This window comes from Xiphias gladius, chromosome 2 (assembly GCF_016859285.1).
Source record: "Xiphias gladius isolate SHS-SW01 ecotype Sanya breed wild chromosome 2, ASM1685928v1, whole genome shotgun sequence".
Lineage (NCBI taxonomy): Eukaryota > Metazoa > Chordata > Actinopteri > Istiophoriformes > Xiphiidae > Xiphias > Xiphias gladius.
This window is the reverse complement of record NC_053401.1, coordinates 22328431-22353983: the sequence shown is the minus strand read 5'-3', so window position 1 is coordinate 22353983 and position 25553 is coordinate 22328431. Positions and strand designations below refer to the sequence as shown.

The 25553-nt window shown below is 40.0% G+C and overlaps 1 protein-coding gene across 5 annotated transcripts in view; it reads right to left on the bottom strand.

The window, feature by feature from the left end:
* Window positions 1-25553, bottom strand: part of nav3 (neuron navigator 3) — a 343409-nt gene that overhangs the window by 81625 nt on the left and 236231 nt on the right. For all 5 annotated transcript variants that reach the window (XM_040143100.1, XM_040143064.1, XM_040143071.1 and 2 more), the window contains 3 exons: window positions 19437-19505; window positions 12057-12199; window positions 3809-4961 (listed from right to left, as the gene is read on the bottom strand). In XM_040143100.1, coding sequence (XP_039999034.1) covers window positions 3809-4961; window positions 12057-12199; window positions 19437-19505 — 1365 coding nt within the window. The remainder of the gene's footprint in view (window positions 1-3808; window positions 4962-12056; window positions 12200-19436; window positions 19506-25553) is intronic.

Genomic DNA, 25553 nt, shown 5'->3' with positions numbered 1-25553 from the left:
GAGTCCTTTTGAGTATGTGTGCAGGAGTGTGCAGGAAATATGTGTACATCTGCCTCTCCTCTTCAACTCTGAGCTGCATCACACTGCACTGTTTGTTTGCTCATCTGGAGAAACAAGGATAAAGTCCAGTACACTTAATGAGATAACAGTCCTACACTCACCGACAAGGAAATACAAAACCATGCATGTACATACAGTGAAAAACAGATGAACCACTAGACAAAAACACACAGTTAAACACAGAGATAGATGGTACACATACAAACACAATGAGATGCACACTCACACAGCAACACACACACACAGAATGAAAAGCATGCAAACTAACTATATGCACATGAAAATCGTGAAATACACACAGTAAAACTTGCATACATAAACACATAGACAGATCTAAGCGAAAGCTACTGTATAGTATTCATTCCCTCCCATGTACACCACACACATACACATACACTCATACACACCAGGGACCACCACCACCACCTGCAGGGCTGTAGATAAAAATTGGCCTCCAATTGTGACGGCAGCATCAGTCTGTGACTTCAGCTCATGTGAAAAAGCTTTTTTTCCCAAAGCTTCCCTAACCTCAGTGGATTCACAAAGACAGAGACAGAGATATTCACTACCACTACTGCAGGTAACAATTTGGACCCCAAATAAGAGAGCAGATATATGAGGAAATGGTGACTGCTGCCGTAACACATTACCATTTACTATAAATTGATCCTGCTACTTTTAAAGGGATGCGTACTGTAACTGTTTTTAATGTTTTGCTGTTCTCTACTGCTGGTTGCATAATGAACTGTGACTCAAACAGTGGCAATTTTGTGAAAGTATCTCCATTTGTTGTTTCATCAACAGATTATCTAAGGACATGGACGTTAAAGTACCACCCACACTGTCTGATTGGCAAGTGATCTGCGGGAATTGCAGTGCACTAAATAACCAATTTAACCCAGCTTATACTGTATGTATCACTGCAGTATTTCAATTATTCTGGATTCTGTTTCTGACCTGGTCGAAGCAATTTACGTTATGGGAGCAGGGGAGGACAAAGAGGATGCAGTTAATAACATCATAAACTCTTTGTATGTGTTTCTGTGTGTGTGTTTATTTATGTGTGTGTGTGCACTAACTGCAGCAAAATCCTACAACCACATTGGTTTGTTAAGCTTGGCAGAAACAATAGCTTAAGGTGGGCGTGGAAGGAGAAACCGAACAAGATCAAGATGCCCAATTGGGCTGAAAATTATGATAAATTGCAGCATAGTAGGAGGCCTTCATGCTGACTGTCAGCATGCTGACGGCTGTGGGTGAGGCCTGCTGGTGAAGGGGAGCATTTATAGCAAGAGAAGAGGCAGATGGAAGCTACAGAAATATGCTCACAGGGAAATATCCTGACACAAAGTAAAAAGGTAGCGGTGACGTGAATCTGCCATGCACCTCAAAGGCAAGAAGAGGCTGCAAACACAACCACAGGTTCTATACCCTCTTTGGTTCAGTGTGTAGAGCAATACAACAACAATTATAACTAGTTCAATGCATTATTATTTGATCTGTGGAAATTATTATCTGAAGGCCTGGCCACACCAGCATTTAAAACGGTGAAATTTGGAGAAAGTCTGTTCATTTCAATGATTCCAAGCCATCTTTGGATTCCCTTGTGAGGGTGAAGTAAATCTGCACAAATTTTTTGTGGGCAAACTTTGACATGCAACTGGCTGTTAGCAAGCTTGCTAGCTCAGAGAGGTTTTTTTTTTTTTTTTTAATGAAATGCACAATCCTAGGAATAATATGCCACAGGGTGTAAACGGCCCAGTACAGAAAAAATAGAAAGAAGCTTGGATAGCTTATAAGAGGAAACAGGTGCACTTCTTCTGCACTGAAGTTCAGCCGGATGCTCTGCCTTTAAAAAATATATTCTCCAAGTTAGGAAATAAGACAGCACTCCATAGTCAAAAAAACACGTATTGATCTTTTAGTAGAATTTGTTTACTATCAATAGGATGACAAATAGCCAAAAAGCTTTGCTAGTTAATGTGACTGAATAGCGCAAGCATGTTCCTGGCTCCCTAGCATGTCAACCATTAGTTTGCCAGCTACTGTAGTTTGTAGTCCCTCACCAAGCCTCTAACACCTACTATTTTGTAAAGTAGCAAGGATGAATTTCGCTGGGCCACTTCCTGATGTCACCAAGCCATAACACCGGAGAGAGTGAACCCTCTAAAACCAAGAAATTACGTTTTTCTACAAGTAATAATAATAATAACACACTAGTAAGTGTTTTTGTTGCCTAAACTTAACCATAAACCAGGCTGTGGATGAGAACTCTGCACTCTGGTGTGACAGTCATGTGCTTTGTACACCCACCATCCACCTAAACCACCTCCTGCAGATTCCAAAAAAATTGTAGCACTTCATTCATGGAAAGAAACCCAAAAAACAAAAAACGTTGTCTCTGAACATAATCCAGCCAGCGATTATGTTTATGTTTAGTAGTATATGAACATAATTTCTAGGAGACTGGATTGCTAACAGGGCAATTGCCCATCTACTCAGATAATTCTGAGATTGAAATAACCATAATCTTTTATGATGTTAATATTTTGTTTCTAACGGTCACTAAAAACTCAAACTGTACTGCAGTGATTAAAAATACTTCCAGCTTCTCTCTCTCCAAATGCAAAGTCAGTAAATTGGTTCCCCAAAAAGTGGTAGTGTCTTAATAGCCTCTGCGTTTTTTTGTTCATCATTTTGAAAAAAAAATGGAGAGAGGTATGTCTGAGAGCAGCTTTAATGGTTGTTGCTCCCACTTGCTTTGGCCAAATTTGGACTTTCTAGTTCGAATTACTGACCAACACGGTAGTGAGTACTAAACTCTAGTCCATGGAGCAAAATACTCCTTCAGACACCTGTGGGAGACAGATGGTACATTCACTTTTTCCTACACTCAGTGTTTCTCTGTTTAGTTGTCGCTCATTGAGTGGGCTGTCTGTGTTTTTACAGTTTCAGTTTTGGTTCCCTGCTTCATAACTGACTATCACTCACTATCTGCCAGGAATGATGCACGCAGCACTTTTAACTTGCTAAATGTGTGGGATTAAAGTATTGCTAAAGCTCGAAAGAGGCTGAATGTGGCAGAGCTGACTGTGCACAACGGAGGAAATAGTCGAGAGAGGGAGAGAAGGGGTGAACGATTAAGCCTTGTTTAATGGGATTCCTAACTCTCTTTCTCTCCAAGCACAAAGGCATCCCAGAGACTTTGGCGGTTCCTCCATTTTTTTCTCCTGGATTATCTCTGCAGTTGAAAGAGAAAATCAGTCCCTGCTGGGCAGATTTACCCACTTCCTGCACCTCTGACAGATGTAACATCAGGGAACCACACATCAGATGCATGCGTCAAAACAACACTGGCTGAATGAAGAGCAGGGGAATGGGTTCCTGAACACTGCCAATGTCTGAATTCTCACATCCAAGATGAAACCCAGACAGTTAAATAATAGGCTTTGGCAAGCGGCAGGCAGTGGATGTTAATTTGTTCTGTAATGACTGTGAAGAGATGTGGAGGCGAGAGCAAGATGCACAGTGGGGAGCGCCAGCTGATCGCTGGGAGAACTCCAGGATTTCATGGGGTGTGTATGAGTGGCTGTAAGCAGGTGTGTCTGAATATGTGCAGGTATTACTTTGAGAAAAAGGGTCAATATATTGACCTCTCTGGGGAAATTGTGTGGGAGACAAGGAAATAGAAAGCTTTGCTCATTTAGTTTGTATCCTGTGGATGGCAGTCCACACACACACATCTCACCTGTACATGAATGGGGCCACAGTAGCAGTATTGGGATGGTTGTGCTGCTGCTGCTGAGGAAGCTGAACTACTCCATTCCCTCCCAGGGCTCCTCCACCTCCACCTCCTCCTCCTCCTCCTCCTCCTCCTCCTAGCATCCCACTGGACCCAGACAGGGCTGAGGTGCTGGTGGAGGAGGTCATGCTGGTTCGTTTTCCCTCTGGGCCCGCAATGGAACGCTGTATGTAGAAACTCCCACCCTGCCCTGCTTTCGTAGGCTTGCCTCTCTCTCCCTCTCCTCCCCGCATGTTACCGCTGCTGTTTAAGGCGGCCTGACTTTGGGTCTGGGACTGACTCTGAGGCTTTGCTGTTGTTGTTGAGGGAGCTTTAAGTCCTGGCTTTGGGATGCCGCTGGAAGCTGAGGAGGAACCACCATCTTTCTTCCCCGATGATGGCTTTCCTCCCTTGGGTATGAGGCTGGCAATTTTGGAGGTCTTCTTTGTGGAGTCCGCAAATGACTCACGCTCTTCTTTGGGTGGAGAGCTATCCTTAGAAGATTTCCCAGACTTGCTTTTGTCCTCCTTGTCTTTGGACGGGGCCATGGACCTACTGCCATTGGAAGAAGCTTTTGAAAATGCAGAAGAGGGGGATGAAGAGGAAGTCTTGCTAGGCGCAGCCAGGGACGATGCAGGGGTCTTGGTAGGTATTTGCTTTGCCGTAGCACTGCTACTGACGCTGCTGCAAACTGACCCTGTGGGTGTCAAGCCATCCTCTCCATACTCCGACAGGTCATCCTCCTCCTGCAGAGCCATCTCTGCCACAGACGGTGATGCTCGCGAAGCCGATCTAGGGTTAATCAGGCGGAACTTCTCCAGCATAGACCTCTGGGGTCCACCACCGACAGCTGACCCTACTTTTGACCCATCGCTTCCATGTGGTTGAAGTCCTTCTGGCGCCTGCGGTGAAGGGGTAGTGGAGGGTGAGTGCGTAGGGCTTGCCAGCATGGATGAAGTGGCACTGTGCTTGAGGTTCATGGACTTGCTGCGCCAGGACTTGCCGGCAGCAGGTGAGGGGATGGCAGAGGCCAGCTGCTGCCCACTGAGGCTGGTGGGAACTGTCCCACCAATACCGCTCCCGTTCATTCCGCCGGGTACTGGGATGCCCCTCACTGCTTCTAAAAGCAGGGTAGAGGAGACAAAGAGATGAACAGAGAAAGAGAAAGGTTCATTAAAGGGGTGCTTTGGTAAATTGAAACATCTAAAACAATACAGATGTTAAATTTTTCCAAATCATATTTCCAATTCAAATTACTGAGTCGCTGAGTGATTTGATTAAAAGTACATGTGATTCTCAGAAGTTTACTGCAAGAAATGCAATTTGTTTTGATTCTGTTATTTATTCACACGAGACGGATGATATTGAATTTTGCAAATTGAAGCATTTTTACACAGTAGTAGTATTCATTGTAGTGACTTTGACACAGGTAAGGATTTTCCAAGCAAACCAAAAATTTTGTAGCAAACACTAAAGTTCCGATATGGTAAACTTTCACAGTCTTCCTGGATTTTATTTATTAATATTTACATACATATACATTCATACATATACACATCATTTCCAAAAGTCAACGTTGAATACTCTGCTGACTTCCTCTATGGATTTACTCACATTAAGCTCAGAAGTCAAGCAAAAATAGGAAACTTTCAGAAACTTTCAGTGTTGTGTAAAGTTGAGAGCTTATTCCCAATTGGCAGCATATCAACTTCAGGTTGGGTTTAAAGAAAAGATTTTACTGTTATTACTACGCTGGTGTCTTGAACGAGTTTGCACTCAAGTGTGCTGTACCCTCCTGTTCAGACTTAAATCTCCCTGAATTACACTTCTATAGAAGCCTGTCGCAGCATGTTTGCAGGTGGATAACAGTGGCAGGCCATCATGTTGTAGTTGAAAATAAATCACACCAACAGTATGTGAACAATATGTTCTAGGAGTCTGAGGACTTTTTTAATGTGCTGTTTTTGATGCAGCGACTTGCCCTGAACCTACTTACTTTTAACATTTTGACATTTCTGCCTTTCCTACAATTATTCTCAACAGCCCTGAAAGGATGACTGGGAATGTAGTGCATTCAGCTGCGTTATACATGTAGCTAGAGAGCGTAGTAGCAAGAATGAGCTTTTCTACATGTGAAAAAGTCAACACTGCAAACTCAACTCAAGAAATGTCTTATATATTGAAACTGCCGTGGGTGTAGAAATTGGTGTCCATGCCTCTGATCCAGGAATTTCTCCCTGTACGATTGTTCAACCATTTGTAGAAAATGGCAGCTCTAGAAGACAGCCCTCGCTCTTTGAAGGACTCACATAAAAAACCAAAATTGCTTAAACGTTTCCTGCTATCAAACTCATAGCTGCAGAAAATATCTGGACATCATATCACCTACATTTAGATACTTATCTAGACATATGAGAGAATATACAAAGTACATTACACCAGGTGGATTTCAGGCTAGATTTATCATTCAAAGGTACCCTATGGAGGTACCTCAAAGGTACCACTAGTAGCACTATGGGGAAATGTACGGGGAAAGAGTTGGTCCCCCGTGTTTTGGTGAGTAACACTGAATGTAACACACATAACTTTTGAACGTAACTTTTGTTTTGCTTACAAGAAAGCGCACCTCGCACTAAAATATCCTGATTGTTTGCAGAATTTGTAATGTTTGCAGCACCACAGTAGACATTCAACCAAATATATGAATGAAAATAAGTCAGAAGCAGGAAAACTCACTGAAAACTAAAGGCATGTTGTGAAAGCTATAATATGTGAAGATTTATGGAAGCTACAAAGATTTCCACACTGGCAACATTTCAAACACTTCAAGTCCTTATAACAAGTGACCATGTAATCAATGCTGCATTTCATAATAGTAAGTGAAAGCCATTCAGGTATAGTGTAATAATTTGCTCAAACTGATTTTGTGATATGTCTGTGTCTACATACCAGTCTGGATGTTAGGCTTTTATCGTTTTTTTAAACCATTCAAGACATTTGTTTTACATTTTAACCGTTTATTAAAGTTGCTAGCATTTATTTGATTACAGGTCTCAGTGCTGAGCTATGATGCATTACAAGGGCTTTTACATGTGCCACATTTTCAGTAAAATGATGCTTGGCAAATATAAAATGGTGAGCCAAGGAACACATACAAACACACAGGGCACATTAACATCTATCATGCGTGTAAAATAAATGTTTAAGCGACAGCGGCTGAGCGTTGACCTTTACGCACAGCCCACTTTTCCTGGCTGGATGATACTCACGTCAGCACTGCTGTTTCCCTACCTCTCCCTCTCCCTTTGTCTTACACACACATACAAGATCTAATACCTGACAAATAAGTATAGTATTTGCTTCAAACCACGAGAGGAATACAGACACAACAGAAGACCGGCAGGCACAGAAAGAGAGAAATGCATTTCGTTCTCTATGTGAGTTTGAGGCCACATTTGAGAAAAAGAGAGGCTAATAAATAAAGAAGGAGGAAATGCAGAGACAGCATCAAGTTATGTGCCATTAGACTGAGTGTCTGCCCGGCTGTCAGTCAGCACAGTGAGCTGGGTTCAGCTGGCTGTGAGTCACCTCCAGTCTGCAGTTTAAAGCCCCTTCAGGCAGGCAAAGCGGGGTGTTCAGCTTCAGCTGTGGCCGGGGCTGAGACACTGTAACCGGCTTACACTTCTAAAACCATTCTGTAAACCCTTAAAACATGCCTGAAAAACCCTCGGTGCACTGTGTCAGCTCTGAAGTGAAAAGTGCAATCTGTTAGGCTGTAACACCATGTAAAGGCTTTTCTTTACATGCTATTGTATAAAATGGAATCTGGCACCTGACTGTAGGTGTCCAATAATGACAAGATTATTTATTTCCCTCCACATGTCTTCATTCAAGACAAGCAATTATTATTATTATTATTCTTTTTTAACCATATACACAGGACTCATTAGGATTGTAAGAAAGAAAATTCACAGTTATTTCTGTGAAACTTCTGGTCATTTTTTCTGATCGTATTTTAGGCGTGTGGCCAATCAGCAGGTGTAAATCTACTGCTGTTAATGCGGATGGAAAGCATGAATATCTTTGCTGAGATCATTTCAGCAAACAATCCAACAAAACCATCTGGTACCTGGTACTTTTGGAGACCTGATCTTTATTTAAAATGTTGCTGTATTTAATTATTGAATATACCATAAAAATGGTGTTGTGTTTATTACCAACTCAAAAACAAAAGTTTGTGCAAAGTAACTTAATGTGATCCTCTAATTCTGAAGGCTTATTCTACATAGTAGGTGTGTGCACCATATGTATGTGCTTCAAAAGTGGATGTGGGACTCTTGTAACTGTTGACTGACGTAAATTTGACATCTATGTATTCACATTTTTAATATTCAAGCATGCAAAAAGTGTGCATGTGACTCCTCTAAATGTGTCTTTGTAAAATAGCAGACACTGTATCAACACTGTTTCTGCATATTTAAAAGGGCAGAGAACTGACAGCCACTCTCCTGTTATCCTGTAATCAGTTAGCAGGTTAGAAAGATGAGATAAGTCAGAATACAGATGGTTCTAATCTCATAGCAGCCGAGGTATTGTGATTTAGTCTTAACCCATGGACCCTCACCAGGTAAACTTACAAATCACCTTGCGCAGGGAAATGGCACCCTTATTTTGTATTTCTTTGTGTGTGAATAGGCAGCGATCTGAGACTGATAGAAACGTGGGGAGAGAGCATCCCTTCTTGTGTTTCAAAGTGTGTGTGTGTGTGTGTGTGTGTGTGTGTGTCCTCTGTATTACCTGTCACCTATAGAGATAGTGCAGTGGCCCTCAAGGCAGTTTATGAATGTGAATGAAAGAGGTTACAAGCATTCGTGTGATTCTGTGTGTGTCTGTGTATGTATGCCTCTGTTTGTGTGTCCAGTCAATTAACCCCATCTTTAGAGATCCCCCCTCCCTCTTACCCGCTCCCCTTTCCCCACCCCATAGGCTGTTTCACAGTGCCAACACATTTTTCACCGTGTAGTGACTTGCTGTTGTCATGGCAACAGACTCTTCTCTGCTTTTTTGCCTCAACTGCCGAGGAACGAAATGTCACTTCTTCTGGACTCTCTGCTAACAAATACACACACACAAATACAGGCATACATGCTGTTTGCAACTGCATACCAGATTTTTCACAGAAACTCAGAAGCATGACGCCAGGATTTAAGTGAGTATTTGAAATGACACAGACAAAGACACAGACACACACATACCTGCGCTGATACACACGCTTATGTCTACTGATCAGTTAAAACCTGCCGCTAGTCATGCAGTACTAACTTTTTTTCTCTTCCAGAGTCTGCAGCTCTTGTAAACTCTTGCTCTTGGATGTATTTTGTCACACTCTAAGATGAACCCTTGTCTGCTCTTAAGCTGCTACCCACATTACATCAACGTCAGACAGATGACAAATTATCACCTTGCTAGAGGAAGTCAGCAGCTTCTCCAATCAACTTTAACTGACTTTCACTATCGCTTGCTCATCCTCATTTTTAACAACAGGCAGCACAATCACCAACTTTCTTGAGTCCAATTCTACTTAACAACAAAAGATAATGTCCTTTGATGCTTCAGTTTAGTTGGCAGAAGCCAATTAGATAGTTGCATGGCAACAAGAAAGATGCAATGCTCCTTGTGCACTTTGAGTTGTTGTTCTCTCTGGTCAGAGCTTCACTGTGTGACAGCAGAGAAACAAAACAACACTCTGATGTGTTTAGTTCATCCTCATGGGGAAACACATGCCCATATATATATATATATATATATATATATAAAGGTCTGTTTATGTGACAAAAATATCCATATTTGCATCTGTATTTGATTTTATACCAGGAATATTTTAACCACGTACCTACTGTAAATTAATCAAATAACACAACATAGATTCAGGAAGTTTTACGGTGGGGAAATACTGTATATCCGAGTTGCATTTCAAATGATTTTCTTTAAAAACTGAAGGTCTGGATGTTGTGTATATAAATTGAGGCCCAGATAAATGTAAAGTTGGTCTGAAGTGTTTATAATTAAGAAATGAGAAGGTTATTGACCAAAAGGGGCCATAATAGCTCGTTGAGCCATATTGCATAATCAAAATAAAAGTTTGTGCATGCAGTGGGAGAACATTCGGATGAACTTAAGAGTTGTCTGAATGGCCTAGCCAAAAATCTGAAAATAGCTGTTGGCCAATTTGCATGCACTTTTGAGACTGTCTTCTGTCAAATCATGCAGTGTTCTTTATTGGATTATGAGGTAAAAATAACAGATATCCTGCACTGCACAAGAAATGTGGTGAACACCTATGCAAAATTATTGAGGATGAACTTGAATTTAAAACTATGTACATGATCATTTTTTTAGTCTGTGGACTATTAAATTATATTTTGACAAATCTGAATCATGGGACAAGTATTACTGGGAAGTAAAAAAAAATAAAGGAAAAAAGTTATGTTTGTCTATGTTCAGACGTCATTATCAGTTCATATAATAATAAATAATTGGTATGTTTTTACATCCCCGTCCTGTCTTAATGGGCTGGGTTTTTACACAAGCACACAATCTAGATGATGAGTGATATTATTTGATGAAAACAGATCATAGAACAAAAAATACAAGAGGAATAAAAAAATAAAAATAAAAAAAATCCTTGTAAAGCTACAAGTAATACACTTCCTGTATCTGTTTTTCTGCCTTCCACTCTGTCTGCTACCTGCTTTTTCCCAGAAGGTTCTGGCTGCATTGCTGACATTTCCCTTGAATTGATTTTTCTTTTTTTCTTTTCTTTTAGACTGTAACACAGTTTCATCTCCACTGCAGCGAAGCTCCAAGACCTGGTGTCTAATCTCTTCAAACTGAGGGTTTTTCTCCCAGCACAGCCCAACTACACTGTGTGAATAGTCCGGAAACGACATAAACGACAGAAAAAAGCACCAACCACTTTCACACAAGAATTAAATGAAACCGATCGACTGAGATCCTGAAGGACAAACCTAAAACAAAAATTTGACATACAGCGTTAGTTTCTCAGTAATTTCCGATCCCTCTGTGCCCTCTCTTCAGCTATATATGACACTTGATCACACATTTCCTGCCTACCCTCCCGCTTCCATCCATTTGTCATCTCTCACCATGCATTCCTTCCTCATCCTGTTGAAGAGTGAAGTTTCAGACAGAAATCAGAAGGGTGAGTGAACATGTGAACTTTTAGGACTGAAAGCATAAGAGAATGACAAAGAGAGAGAGAGATGAGAGTTTGCTGGAGGCTTTTTACTGCTCTCTGTGTCTGATGCCACTCACTTCATGTCTTCTCCATCTCCATCACCTCCCACTGATCCTCCCTCAACTCTATAGACTAAATCTTGTTGTGTTTCTTTCTCAGTGACTAGTCAGTGCTTTAAGATCCAAAGCAAGATCTCAGTTAGAAAACATTTTTCTCATTACATATATTGTGAGCTGAAGCAAAAGGTTTTCTGTTATAATGTCATCATAGACTAGTCAGGATTGCTTTTAATTATTAAGATGACTGTGAGGCATGGAAAACTGTATGAGCCAATACATCATGATAAATCTTGTGAATGAGTCAAAGGGAAATTTTAAAGCTATTACAAATACAGTGCATGAGCCAATAGCAAGAATTTTCAGTAATTAAAACATTGTGTCAATATATTTACTCTCCAGAACAGAAATAGGCTGTTAAAACAATTATTTACTTGTGAATAATCAATTTTGTGTTAAATAAAATGCCATAAACTCTCAGCTACTGCAAGACCCATTCTCAAAAACATAATCACTGTCATTAGCTTCATCATGCTTGACAGAGCAGCTGCCTGAATTCGCCCCTTCAGTCATCTCTCAAATGGCTCTTGCCATGCTGTGAAAATTTGTTGCCGCCTCCAATTAATGGCGTCCATTATAACTCACTTTGAATAAAGAGCTGGGGATGATTCAGCAGACTGGTTAAGGTTGGGAAAGTGAGAGAGTAGGCTCCTCTGCTCATCTCTCTTAGTCAGTGGTGCCATCAAGTGGCTGGGATGGAGAAAGTAGAATGGGTGCCCGAATCTAGCATCAAACTCTACTTACTTAAACACTATCAGAAAAATAATGTCAGCTTCTGTAAGTATCCTTATCTGTACCTGTGTGTATTGTGGTTGTAAATACAGTGATATGCCCTCCTTACCTCTATCGTTGCCACTGGCATATTGAAGAGGCTTGCCCTTGTCGATGCTGTTGAAGCTCTGGCTGCGACGATTGAGGTTGGATGAGCCCGGGCTCCTGGAGGCCCCGCTGCCTGCAGCAGGTACCCTGGAGGGCCCTGGTAACCTGCAGGGCCCAGTGCAGAAAGGGAAGGGTTTAAATGTTAAAATGACATTCTGTTTTTTTCACTTTATAAAAATGGCTTGGGGCAGAGCTGTTCTGGGGTCAGAAATATGTTAACCTTCATCTTAATGGTCGGTGGCAGAAGGATGAAACAATTTTTTATTTGCCATCATGACATGACAATGTTACTTAGCCAGAAACATTTTAATTCTTTGTCTCAACCCACCTGAGATTTATTATTTCTGATTTTAGAGCAGCTTTGCTTAAGGCAAGGTATTTAATAAATAAAGACATTTTTCTGTTGCAGAAAAATCTATGCTCACGAATTTCTATGCTTTAAAGGATAGGTTCACATTTTTTCAAGTCTACTGTCATGCCCATACATACATTTAAAGATTTCTTGGTTGCTGTAAGAGTTCGTCTTCTCCATACTACCTGTGAAGTAAAGCCTCCTAAAGCGAATTCAGTGTAAGTGATGGGTGAAAAATCCACAGGTCTCGTTCAGTAAAAAGACATTTTCTGAAGTTCAACTTGAGTTAATAAGAGGCTTCAACAGTCAGACTTATACAATTCAATTGGGTATTTTCCTAAATTAAGTTTTTTAGTACTAAATCCCTCTGTTTCCACAAACCGGAATTTGGAACTAAAAACACAACAACTTTGAAAGATATCCAGTTCCTTCGTGTAAATCAGACTGCTGAGGTCTCACATTAGCTTCAGCTGAACTTTAGAATACGTTTTTGCACAGAAACAAGACTGTGGAGCTAGTCCCTCATCAATTAAATTGAAAAGAAGAAGAAAAAAATAACTCTTTCAGTGTGTGTATTGTTTTAAGACTGACTTGAAAATGTGTGAACCTATCCTTTAAATTTTGGATAAAAAACCAGAAGTTAAGTTTGGCTGTAGTGAAAGTATACAGGCAAGAGTCCTTCAGTTTTGTCATGAATACTGGCCCTGAGCTCAGTATGTGTCAGTGTCCAAGATGAAGTCAAGACAGTGCTGTAAGAGAGCAAGTGTGTATGTGTGTGTGTGTTCCCTTGTGCGTTGAGAAGGGAGGATGAAAGAAGGAGGTGAACTTGGTAAAACTGACACTATGTAGGTGACAGATAATACAGAAAGATACAAATGTTTGCTTCACAACCCCTTTTTTAATGAGTTCTGTCAGCGCATATTATGGGAGGACAATTTACGCTTAAGTAGACGAAAATAGACGTTGGAGACATTTATTGTCTGCCCTCTCTCATCCTCCTACCATGTACAGTTATATACTGCAACCCTTCAATTTTTTTATGTCTACTGACGCTCTTACTCTCTTACACACACATACACACTCTCACATAATTTTTTTTTCTCTCAACAGAGTCAAAGATGCCAGTGTCAAATGCTGATTTCCATGCTGCAGCTGGACGACTCTCAGGAGAACGTTCAAATAATTATATCATCAAAAACCTGTTGTTATTGTGCAATAACTTTACATTGCACTTTTTTTTGCACTTTGCCAGAAGCTGTCACCCATCTGTTTGTTTGTACGTTATTTCAAAAACAGACTTGGCAGCTGGTTCAAGGATCATGACAAGATTTATGACAACTTAGATCTATTTCTACCATTCATTCCAACCATTCACAGTAATGGTTGAATGTGATGGGATTCCCACAGTGTATCTGTCAATAAGAGGTATGGACAACTACATAGTGGTGTAAAATATATATATTTTTTCTCTCACAATCAAAGTATCCAATTGAAATACATGTCAGCCAAGGTATAAAAAGACAAGAGCAGCACAGCACAAAAACACCACAAAGTCTCAGAGTTGAGAGACTGCAGTGAACATAACACACGCACTACAGACACGCACACAAAAAGGTGGCAAGGCAAGAGTAAGGTAGGAAATGCTGAAAAAAATGGGCATTGAGTGAAGACCTTGCTTGCATCAGAATGCTGTGGGTGTTTCCATTCATAGCCTGGTCTTATTCAATACAAAGAGGGAAAGAAGAAACCTTGAATAGATTCTAACAACTTGCTGTATTTCTGTCTTCCTGCCTGAAAGCTGTCGTGATGTCCTTTAACAAAGATAATTGATTCGCTATGCTGAATATGCCACTTGTGTCTGTATTGCAGATGGAGCCGAGATGTCGGAGGGGAAAGTTTTTTTTAGCAATGCAATCCTAAAATGGTCAAAACCTCTCAGTGAAGAAAAAAATGTTTAATATGTTCCATCTATGTCTTAAAGGCGTTTACTTAATAAAAACAAACAAACAGAAGGACAGCTCAACGTGTAGCATGAATAAAAACCATCTTTGATTATAAAGAAATATCTTCCTACGCTTCTTGCAGTGCTCTTTTATTCCTTTGTCACAAAAAGGCAGCTTGGATGAACTTCACCTGGAGAAAGACAGAGTTTACTTCTCTCACATTCAGTACTTCCTGCTTTTGAGTTGAGTCACGTCAACTTTATTTTGATTTGTCACACTAATTCCATGTGTTAGGGGATATAAGAACATCAGGTAACAACAGGGGATCCTGCAAGTGATAAGAAAAGCCATTAAGTGGCCAAGTCAATCCTAGATGTATTTAGTTAGGGAGCAACCCTTGGTCTTTTATTTCCCTGGAGTATCCTTTTAACACTTTAAAATGTAGGTAAGTAACATAGCAGAATTAAAAGCTGATGATCAGCCCTCAAGAACCGTATGGATTTGGAAAATATTATATGCTGAGGACAAGTCCAGATTAAAAAGATGAACAAGAGATGACAGCTCAAATACCAAGAGTGGTAAAGAAAGGTCCACCCTGCAATTTTCCTGTGACAAACAATGCTGAATGTTCCCTGCCGTTTCTGAAATGCTTTAGATGGACCCTGTTTTGCACAGTCTACAAGCTTACAAACCCCTCTTGTCATGGATACTGATACTGGATACTCTTGTAATGGACTTAATTTGTGCAAGTGTTAGCGTTCATCTTTTCAATATTGCATTTATTATAATGACTTGATTGGATTTGATTCTGTAAAATACAAAAAGACACAGTGAATTAACGTATGTATATGGTTTCTCCCAGACAAAAATGTAAAGTCGAAAATTGGTACTGAAAATACATTGCATGGCATTGTTAAACGTTTTTTTCACATACCACACAAAACTGAATTTTAAAATATGTTCCTGAAAAAACTAATGCTCCCAGTTAATCTTTTAACATCACCTCAGTAGGACACGTTTTGATTTCAAGTCAAGTCAAGTCAAATTTTATATAGCCGAATATCACAAATCACACATTTGTCTCAAGTGGCTTAGCAATCTGTACAGCATTACAACACCCTCTTCCCTTAGACCCTTGAATCGTACAAGGAAAAACTCCCCAAAAAACCCTTTAATGGGAAAAAAATGGAAGAAAAACAGGGGAAGGCAGCTCTATTGACTGATACAAGTAAAGCTAATGATCCTTTTAGCATAGGCTTTTAAACCATGCAATAAAATGCCAGCACTTCTACTATTGGAGCAGAGGGACTTGTATGGCATATAATTGCAAAAAAAAAAAAAAAAATCAAGTTTACTTTGGGTGTCTCAGTCAAAAAATAGAACAAGGCTCAGAGATTAAGAAACCTGCATAGCATGAACTCAGAGCAAAACTGCCTAATAAGTCAATTTGTGTGCTGAGAAATGCAAACAATGTTTTATTCAGACAATTGCGCAGAAATAAAAAATGTTCAAGTGCAAAAAGCCGACATCAAAAAGCAGCAAATGTGCCAGTCCTGTACACTGAATTCCTTTCCTACTTTCACATCCTACTGTATTTCTGCAGTGGTGACAACAGACTGTTTAGAGATGCTGATCCAGGTCTGAGAGCAGCGACCTGGTGCTCTGCCTGGGTGATCTCAATGAGCTGCAGCAAGAGGTGGTCCTAAGACCAGAGCTGAGGCTGCCTCACTGGGCTGAAACAGATGGACTAGTACAGTAGCAACCACATAATACAGAGCCAGAGAGAGAGAGGCAAAGGCAAAGAGAGCAGAGCAAAGAAGAGAACCATTGAACTTTGGTGGTCCAATGAAATATCTCACAACAAAACAGAACTAACCTCAATGACTGCTAATCAATGCACTGATAACGGTAGCTTTAGTGCCAGGAGCTTTCATAGGTAAAAACAATAAGGAGACCAATAGCAGAGAATAAGAAATAAAGAAATTAAGAGAAAAAACTAAGATGAATGAAAAGAACAAAAGAAAGAAGTGAGAAAATGGGAGAGAAAAAGATGCAGAGAGGGAGAGAATCAGAGAACAGGTAATGTAGCTGCAAACCCAGAGAAGAGAAAATGAAAGATAAACAGTGGGAAAATAAGCGAGAGATTGAGGCAATTCAGATGGAAATCAGAGGTAGTCCCTTTTATCACTAGATTCTTTCATCCTCCAAAACACATGTTTGATAATGCATCAGTAAAATGGAGCTGGAGAGGGAAATACGATGTAAATTCTGGACAGTGACTTTGTTTTAGGAAAGACTTGGGGAAGTGTATCTGACACAGAAAGGATCTGCATCCTGCTAGTGAGGTGAAGAAGAGAAGAGTGGAGCTGGACATCTCATTATTCAGCCTGTCACCGGCTATCAGCAATAGCTCTTGCAGAGGAGAGAGCATTTCCTATTCATTTCCCCTGCCAAGGTCTTGCCAGTGAGTCTGGGGATTCAAGCATTATGCCTACTTCTGACAAGCATATCTTCTATTTGCTAGAGTGCAAAGCAACTGGTCTAGCACGTCTTGTATTCACAACACCTTCAAGGCAAAATCAAAGCCACCTCATGCTTATTAAAATAGTAGAAAGATAGCACAAGTGGGCAGGTGGCCACCAAGCTGTCCAACATCACCCCCTACTGCAAAGATGATGAACTTTAAGGGCCATACCAGTGTTTTAGCCCATTTCTGAGGAATCATACATACCACTTTTCAAACAATGCTCTGTTTCAGAAATTCTCATCTGTTTTTGTACTGTTCCAAGCTGCCGTTTATTTGCAGTCATCTCTGTATTTTATTAAAATGGAATACACTTTTGACACATTGACAAAATTTATTGCCGACTTATGTTTACTGTGATGGATTACACAATGCTAATTGTGTTTTCGCCAAAATGATTTGGCTTCATGGAACTGTACGAAAAATATATTAAAGCACATAAAAACTGCAAAAATGTAAAGTAGAGATGATTTGTACTTAGGGAGACAAAACCTGAAAACATAGTTGTATGTTCCTTTAAAGGCTGCTTACAGGTTCAGTGTATCCTAACAGTACACACAAGTGAGTTGTACTGAAGTGACAGGAGAACATTTATAAGTGCTGTGCTGCGTGAGCCTAGGGGGAGTCAGCATGTCACCATAGCAGTGTTAGTTTGTACTCACACTAGGTATATTTGGATCACATAATTCATACCGTAAAGTTCTTTCAGTCCATTTTTGGTCAAATGTCCCCATCAAAGAGAACTACAGTGTGGTTAATCACAGGAGAAACAAAATAAGAATCAATGACATGAAGCAAACCATTACGAGGACCTCAAAAATGAATGAAAAGCTCTCTGTTGACACCGATACTCAGACTCAGAAGATGGGACAATAAGAAGAGCCACCAATGGCATTCCTTTATGTATACTTTACTTTTACTGACAACAGAGAAGGACGATTAAAGCAAGGAGCACTTCCCCTGACGAGGTAATGTGAGTCTTGACAAACTGAAAACAAAAATACAACACAGTGGATATGTTTCTGCACCTGTTAGGAATAACTGAAACAAGTTACAGGAGTAAAAAGTGCAGCTGCTGTTGTAGAAAGGACAGTTCCTTTAGCTCTCGCTAATGAGCCGAATGTCAAATAAAGAGTACAGAAATCACTAAAACTATAGCACCTTGAGGGAAACACATTACGGACAGCATATGAGGGATACATCGGTTGAGAGATACATTTTAGAACTGCTAAAACTTAGGGATAGGAGAGGAGCCAATTCATGGTGATATAGAAAAGATTAGAACCGCATGGCAACAGAGCGATGCTTTTATTGTCAATCATCACTGACCTCTAAAACAGTTTTTTTTTATTTTTTGGTTTGTGTTATATGTATATCTTCATCAGTGTGTAGGAATTAAAGAGCTATTCTGCAGAACAGCAGCAACAAGGTTTGTTGTCAGTGATGCGAGAGGGCAGATTACCACCCATAGGGCTGGAGCTGCTGGCTGTAGCATTTTTGCCATTGCTCAGCAGCAGCTAGTGAAGAATCATTTGCAACTACGCTGGTTCCCACTGTCTCTGAGCCGGAACAAATGCGGCAAGCATCAGACAACTGAACTCTGGTGTCCAGTTGTCTGACTAGTGTGTGTGTACTGGTGTGTGCATGTACAGTATTTGTGGGCAGATTTGTGGGTGCATGTCTCATGTGAACGTATGTGTATAAGCTGTCTTTGTATGTGTGTGGTTTTAGTCATATGCATATACATACACCATAGGTTTCAACTACTTTAAGTTACTGTGTGATAGATTTACCATCTCACACACAACAACTTAGAGTAGTTAAAACCTGTGCTTCCATGACTCCTTTAACACAAAGGCTGTCATTTTAACATCTGGTAGCTTATTTAGTAGCAGTTTTTTTGCCAAAATGTGTAATAGGGCTATTCTCCAAGGACACATTACACAGAACAAAACAACTCAAATAGTAAAAGCTCTGGACTGAGGACAGTGATTAAAAGGGTTTAAGTGCATGTAAACTACCTGTCTGAGATCTTTGCAGAGTGATACTCATTTCATTGTGATTCTAGCAAACTTTTTGGAGCAAAGGACTCTCTGCTGTGTTTATGTACTACAACAGCAGCCAGTTGTCGGTCAAATCATGGGTCTGACATTTTTTTTCTCTTAAGTTTCTGTGGGTGTATGTTTTTTCTTTGTGTATTCAACTAAGATGGCCCTGTGGTTTAAGCTGCCATGAGGCACAGCTACATCTTGCTGAAGTCTCCTCGAGCAAACACCGAATCCCTCTCAGCTGTCCTCTAGCTGACCCTGACCTTTGACCTCTGACCTCCCTGTGGTGGTAACAGAGTATCACATAAAACATGAGAAGATTACGCAAACTGGACAACGTGAAAGGGCACATGCGCACGCAAAAAAGCTTCAAAATGTGAAAGACCTGTATTTAGAACTTTAAACAACATGGACAGTGTAATAATCAGCTATCTGCTAAAATAAAAGCGTTACATGAAATTTTTGCCATATTTACCTTGTGTTTTTCTTCTGTGCTGACCCTATTCCACTGTGGCCCGGAGGACTTGCATATCGTGCTGTGACACTGAGGAGAGAGCAGAGAAGATGACAGACTGTTAACACAGTTAGATGAGGAATGAGACCAGTGTTTTGCTGGAATTTTCTTAATCCATGCCTTACAGTAATAATGTGAGTGAGAGGAGGCGTTCAGATAGAGATAGCAAGAGAAGAACAAAGATATAACCAGGGAGAGAAAAGGAGAGGCACATGGTACATACTGGAGCAGGCCAGCGAACATTTCTTTGATTATTCACATGCTGGCTCACACATGTTTATTACCACATGCATATGACTGAGCCAGTAACATCCATTTATCGGACTGCTGACATAAAATGGTCCTAAAACTTTCACAATCAATTTCGTGGTGGCACAGTTTGAAGAAAACCCCAAAACACACTACACGATGCAGAGGCAAAGGAAATGCCCTCAACACCAGTCACAGTTTACTGTATAACCAAGCACTCATTGTTAGTCATTCACGGAGATGGGAATTAACGCTGGCTGTTACAGGCAGGCTGCTGCATTCATGTTTACAGGAAGTAGTTAAGCTACTTGTAGAGTGCTTTATGAACAAAGAGATGGCTTTAATCATCATACGTACAGCCTGTAAACGATGAAAAATCAAAGACCAGGTGGCAAAGCTGTTGTTTATTCCTGTGTGTAAATGTCCTGAGTGTAGTATCCTGTGTGAACTGTATGACCCACAAACCACGTGAGTATTTCTCACAAACAGAATCAACAGACCTTCTATTGAAAGTTGGCCTCTCTATCATTTAGACATAATGTATATTCTTAATTTAGCTAGTAGCCCTAAATGCCTAGGGGAAATATTTTTTTATGACTGATGTCTTGCTAAACAACAAGTGAAAACCCACTAAAAACACCATTATTATATTAATTTCTGCCAATGAGGAAAGCAGGGTTCTTATTGGACATTCAGGCTAACTGCTGCAGAGGTGGCTACTGCTGCTCCTTATTCACACTGTTTACGAAGCAAATTAAATTTGTACTCGAACACACAAAATGCATAAACAGTAGCTAAATATAGAATAAATGTTAAAATTTTAAGTGAAATATAATCCTAGCAGTATTATGGCTGGCTCAGCTAAACTATGATAACCTTAGCTAAATCGATTTAAAGGTTCAATGTTTTGCTGCTGTTAACATAGAGCAAACTATTTTTGAAGGCACTTACAGAAATATATAGCCATTTCACTGTGAAGTCAATAAAAATTAAAAAATAAATAAATAATGAAAATGACCACAGGAATAATAGACAAACTGACCACAAGGATGAATTTCAATGGACGTTTCACAGTTCGATCACAGTAGCCTTAATTTACACTAGGTAAGTTTTTTGAGCTAACTTCAAGAATCTATTCCTGACAAAATGTGCAGTTGCCCCCGTTCAAGTAGTTTTGAATAGTTACTTCAAGTAACTCTTTGACTGTCTTCACACATTACAAATAAATCAATTTAAAGAATGAAGGATTCCAGCTAATTGTAGACTTATATTCATACCTTCCACCAGCTGAACAGATATGGAAACTTGAGCTTTCCAGTCAGTTCCTCTTGATGAAGGAGCCACAGAGCCGCAGTAGTTCAACAAGAAGTTCAGCAGTGAAACCATCGTAAAACTGTCCTGAGCAGAACAGTTGAGCTATGCTTCAACTGGAGAACAGAGGAAGCAACAAACACCAGCAGCCTGTTTAGACGTCTTTCTCTTCTGACAATGGGGAACAACTTGTTCTCTGTTTTATGATTGTGGCCTGCGTTGGTGAGTGAAAGTGGACAGAGACAATAAACTACCTATACTCAGTTACTGAATGACGCAATGCAGTCATCACATATTTTCTGCTTTTAGTGTGCAGTTCTAAACTATGCATAAAACTAATATAAACAAATGCCGACAACTTTGGAATCAGACTTTTACATTTTAACATTTCATGCATTTAGCTGACAGCCTGACCAGAGCTAAAAAAAAAACGAGCAATTACTAGCCAAGATAAGGAATAAAAATTAAAAACATTAGTCCACTTAATTTGAAAACTGACGGTCAATTGCTGCCTTAAAAATGTGAGTAAACTTAACCTGAAACTGCAGTTGGTGTGAATATACAGTTAGATACATAAGTATTTGGACAATGACAATCAGTTTCATGTCCAGGTTTGGCCTGTTCCCTCATTATTTCATGACAAATTAATCAGATAAAAGGTCTGTAGTTGATTTCACGTGTTCAATCTGCATTTGGTAGCTGCTCATGGGAATGTGTCGATGCAAATTAGGGAGGCTGTCATTAGGCTGAAAAAACAAAACAAACCTATCAGATATAGGGCAGAAACCTTAGGAGTTGACAAATCAACAATGTGTTTCATTCTTAAAAAGAAGGAATAACTGGAAGACCACAGAAGACAACTAAAGTGGACGATCACAGAATCTTTTCCTTGGTGAAGAAAAACCCTTCACAACATCTAGAAAGGTCAAGATCACTCTGGAGGAGGAAGGTGTATCACTGTCAAAGTCTGCAATCAAGAGACGCCTTCATGACTGTAAACACAGAAGATTTACCACAAGGTTCAAACCAATGGTAACACCCAAGAACAGAAAGGTCAGATTAGACTTTGCCAGAAAACATCTAAAAAAACACTGCCCATGTCTGGGACCAGATTCTTTGGACAGATGAACCAAGATGAACTTGTACCAGAATGATGGGAAGAGAAGAGTGTGGAGAAGGACAGGAGCGGCTCATGATCCAAAGCAGCCACATTATCTGTCAAACATGGTGGAGGTAGTGTTATGGCATGGACATGTATGGCTGCCAATGGAACTGGGTCACCACTGTTTATTGATGATGTGACTGCTGATAGAAGCAGCAGGATGAATTCTGAAGTGTATAGTTCTAAACTATCTGCTCAGATTCAGCCAAATGCTGCAAAACTGATGGTGCTTCACAATAGAGATGGATAATGACCCAAAACATACTGCAAAAGCAACCCACGAGCTTCTAAAGGCAAAGAATGGAATATTTGTCAATGGCCAAGTCATTCACCTGATCTTAACCCAATTGAGCATGCTTTTCACTTACTGAAGACAAAACTGAGGGCAGAAAGACCCACAAACAAGCAGCAACTGAAGGCAGCTGCAGTAAAGGCCTGGCAAAGCATCTCAAGGGAGGAAACTCAGCATTTGGTGAAGTCCATGGATTCCAGACTTCAGGCAGTCATTGACTGCAAAGGATTTTCTTCAAAGTATTAAAAATAGTCCTTATATTTATAGTTATGTTTGTCCAATTACTTTTTTAGCCTCTGAAAATGAGGGACTCTGTATAAAAATGGCTGTAATTCCTAAACGGTTAATGTGAAATTTTTTTTGAACCCCTTGAGTTAAAGCTGAAAGTCTAGACTTGAATCACATCTTCATATCTTTGTTTCAAATCCACTGTGGTGGTGTACTGAGGCAAGATTACAAACAAACTGTCACTGTCCAAATACCTATGTACCTAACTGCATTAAGTTGCCATAACTTGAAATTGTGAGTTGAAATAGTGTGGAATTGTATGTTTGTTTGACAAGATAAAGCAAGTCTTCATGAATGAATAATGTAACATAGCTAGATGTTTTAACTCAAGTTGAAACAACAAATGATCATTAGTTAAATAACTTTCATAACTTAGCTTTTTGAATTAAAACAAGTTGATTTTACTGACATTTTTAAAGCAGCAGCAACTGAATTTAGGGTTTTAAGCTGAACACTAAAAATATTGCTTTGAGTAGAAAAACACTCTCCCCAGACATACCATCAAAAAACAGTATTAAAAGGACCAGGGTTCAGTACAAGACCATGACTTTTATAAAGTCTATTCCTGATTAATATTGGCAGCTTCTTATTCAAGAATAATATGCTCTTATGCAGGAGTATAAGAAAGGCAGGACAGGAACAGAAGTTTTTAGCCTTGCTGAGTTGATTTCAATCAATATACTGAATACATTTTAATTAGTTGTCCAACTCTCCAAAAAGTGTCTTTAGAGTCCTTCTCCGTCTCTCCTGCGAGTACCATAGATCCACACACACACACACACACACACACACACACACACACACACACACACACACACACACACACACACACACACACACACACACACACACAGTCTTTCACTATTTATATCTCTCCCTCTGGACAATTAACCTCACTTTTAAACTACCTGTGATGAAGTGCCAAGTCACTGTACATCTCTAATTGACCTTGTAGGTTTCCATGATGCAATGTTATACTATTGATCTTGAGAGCAGACAGCAGAGAACAGAGGAAGCAAGTTCAGGGCAGTTTCCCATTATAGAGTTGAACACCTTTGTATCATGTTATTAATGAAGTATATGATACATGACACGATGGTTAACTTGCCAAAATCCCTCACAACACACACCACATTTCAGCTCCCAGGAGTATGTTTTATGCTCTGTTACATACCGTAAATGGCACTCAGACAAGACAAGCTGAGACGGAAGTTAATGGAGCAGCCGCACGTTAAAATGCTTTTTCAGCAGAATGATTGAAAAAAGGGTCGAGCTTAATTTTGTGCATCACATTACTCTGCAAGTAAAGTTTTTATCCTTTAGCTTTCTTTATATCTTTTCTCTCTTTTTGTTCATATTCAGAGTGGGAGTGCGGTGCAAGGTTGTTAGCAAGGAGGAAAAAGGGCCATCTTATAGAGTTCCCAGCCTGGATTGACAACCCACAACATTTAAGATCTTTCCAGTGTGGAAAAAGAGACACTAAAACACATGAGGGCAGGATCTAGGAATAGGGAAAGGGGATGGGGTGGTGGTGGTGGTGGTGAAAAGGGGTGGGGGTGGGGGTACAGGCTGTCACTTGTGATCAAATACATCAACAGGGCCCCTGTTTAATAGTCCACAACACTACGGCACACCTATTGGATGCCATCGCTGTCCTATTAAATGTGAGTAATACCAGTTTCCACAGCTCTAAGGTCAGACACAAACTGATAGCCTTTAGATCCAAAATGGCGGGCGCCCAGGCACTCAGGCCAGTGCGATGACAGCAGGTAATGAGATGTCATTTGACCTTCATGTCCACGGGGATCCATCCAACTTGATCCTTTCAAAGCCCATTCAGTACTTGGTTTTAAACCCTCCTTCTAGCACTGTTGCTTGAATGCAGACACACACATGAAGTCACATATCCATTTAACCATGTGACACAGTCAAGTCAATATCCACTGCACACTGTTGTCATGTGGGAATTCCTGAGCAATATAATTCACTTGGTATGTACAAGTATCAGGTATTTTAAAACAATATTCAATATATTGAAAGAGTTCTTCTTCAATGTAACTGTTCATACTAACCACAGAAGGGATACCTTCTTAAAGCAATGGTCCTTGTCATGTGTAAAAAAAAAAATTAAAATTTATCTGAGGCTAATACAAGGCTTCAGCACTCTGAGTTAGTTGGTATGTTGCAAAGTTACAGTGTTTTTTGTACAAATTTCCTTCTTTGTGTTACTACTCTCTCTGCTGTGGCTTAGCAAGGAAACTGTCAGGTATCCACATGATTTGCGTAACGCAGACTGCTGAAACACCATACTAGCGTCAGCTGAACTTTAAAATGTATATTCATACAGAACGAGGACTGTGAATTTTTTCCCACATCACCTAGACTGAAATTACTTTAAGAAGAGATCAATTTTTGGTCAGTATGGACAAGGGGGACAATTACAAAGAACCTTTTCAATATACAGTACATATGGTCGTGTGAGTATTGTATTAAGATGTACTTGAAAATATGTGAAGCTACCCTTTGAGGCATTTATTCTGCATCTTGCCTGCATTAATAGGGGACACAGATGAGTCTGCGGTAAAAGTTGAAGCTCTTGTATTCATCTAGCACCTATACTGTTGTACCAATATACTGTGCCAACTCCAACCTATTACCAAAATAGGTAGTTTGTTATCATCTTTCAAAACAGCCCAAATGACTGATCTGCCGACCCTATGAGCAAGACGACACTGGTTGTCAGAGACTGTTAATGATGACTGTCACAAAGGTGATT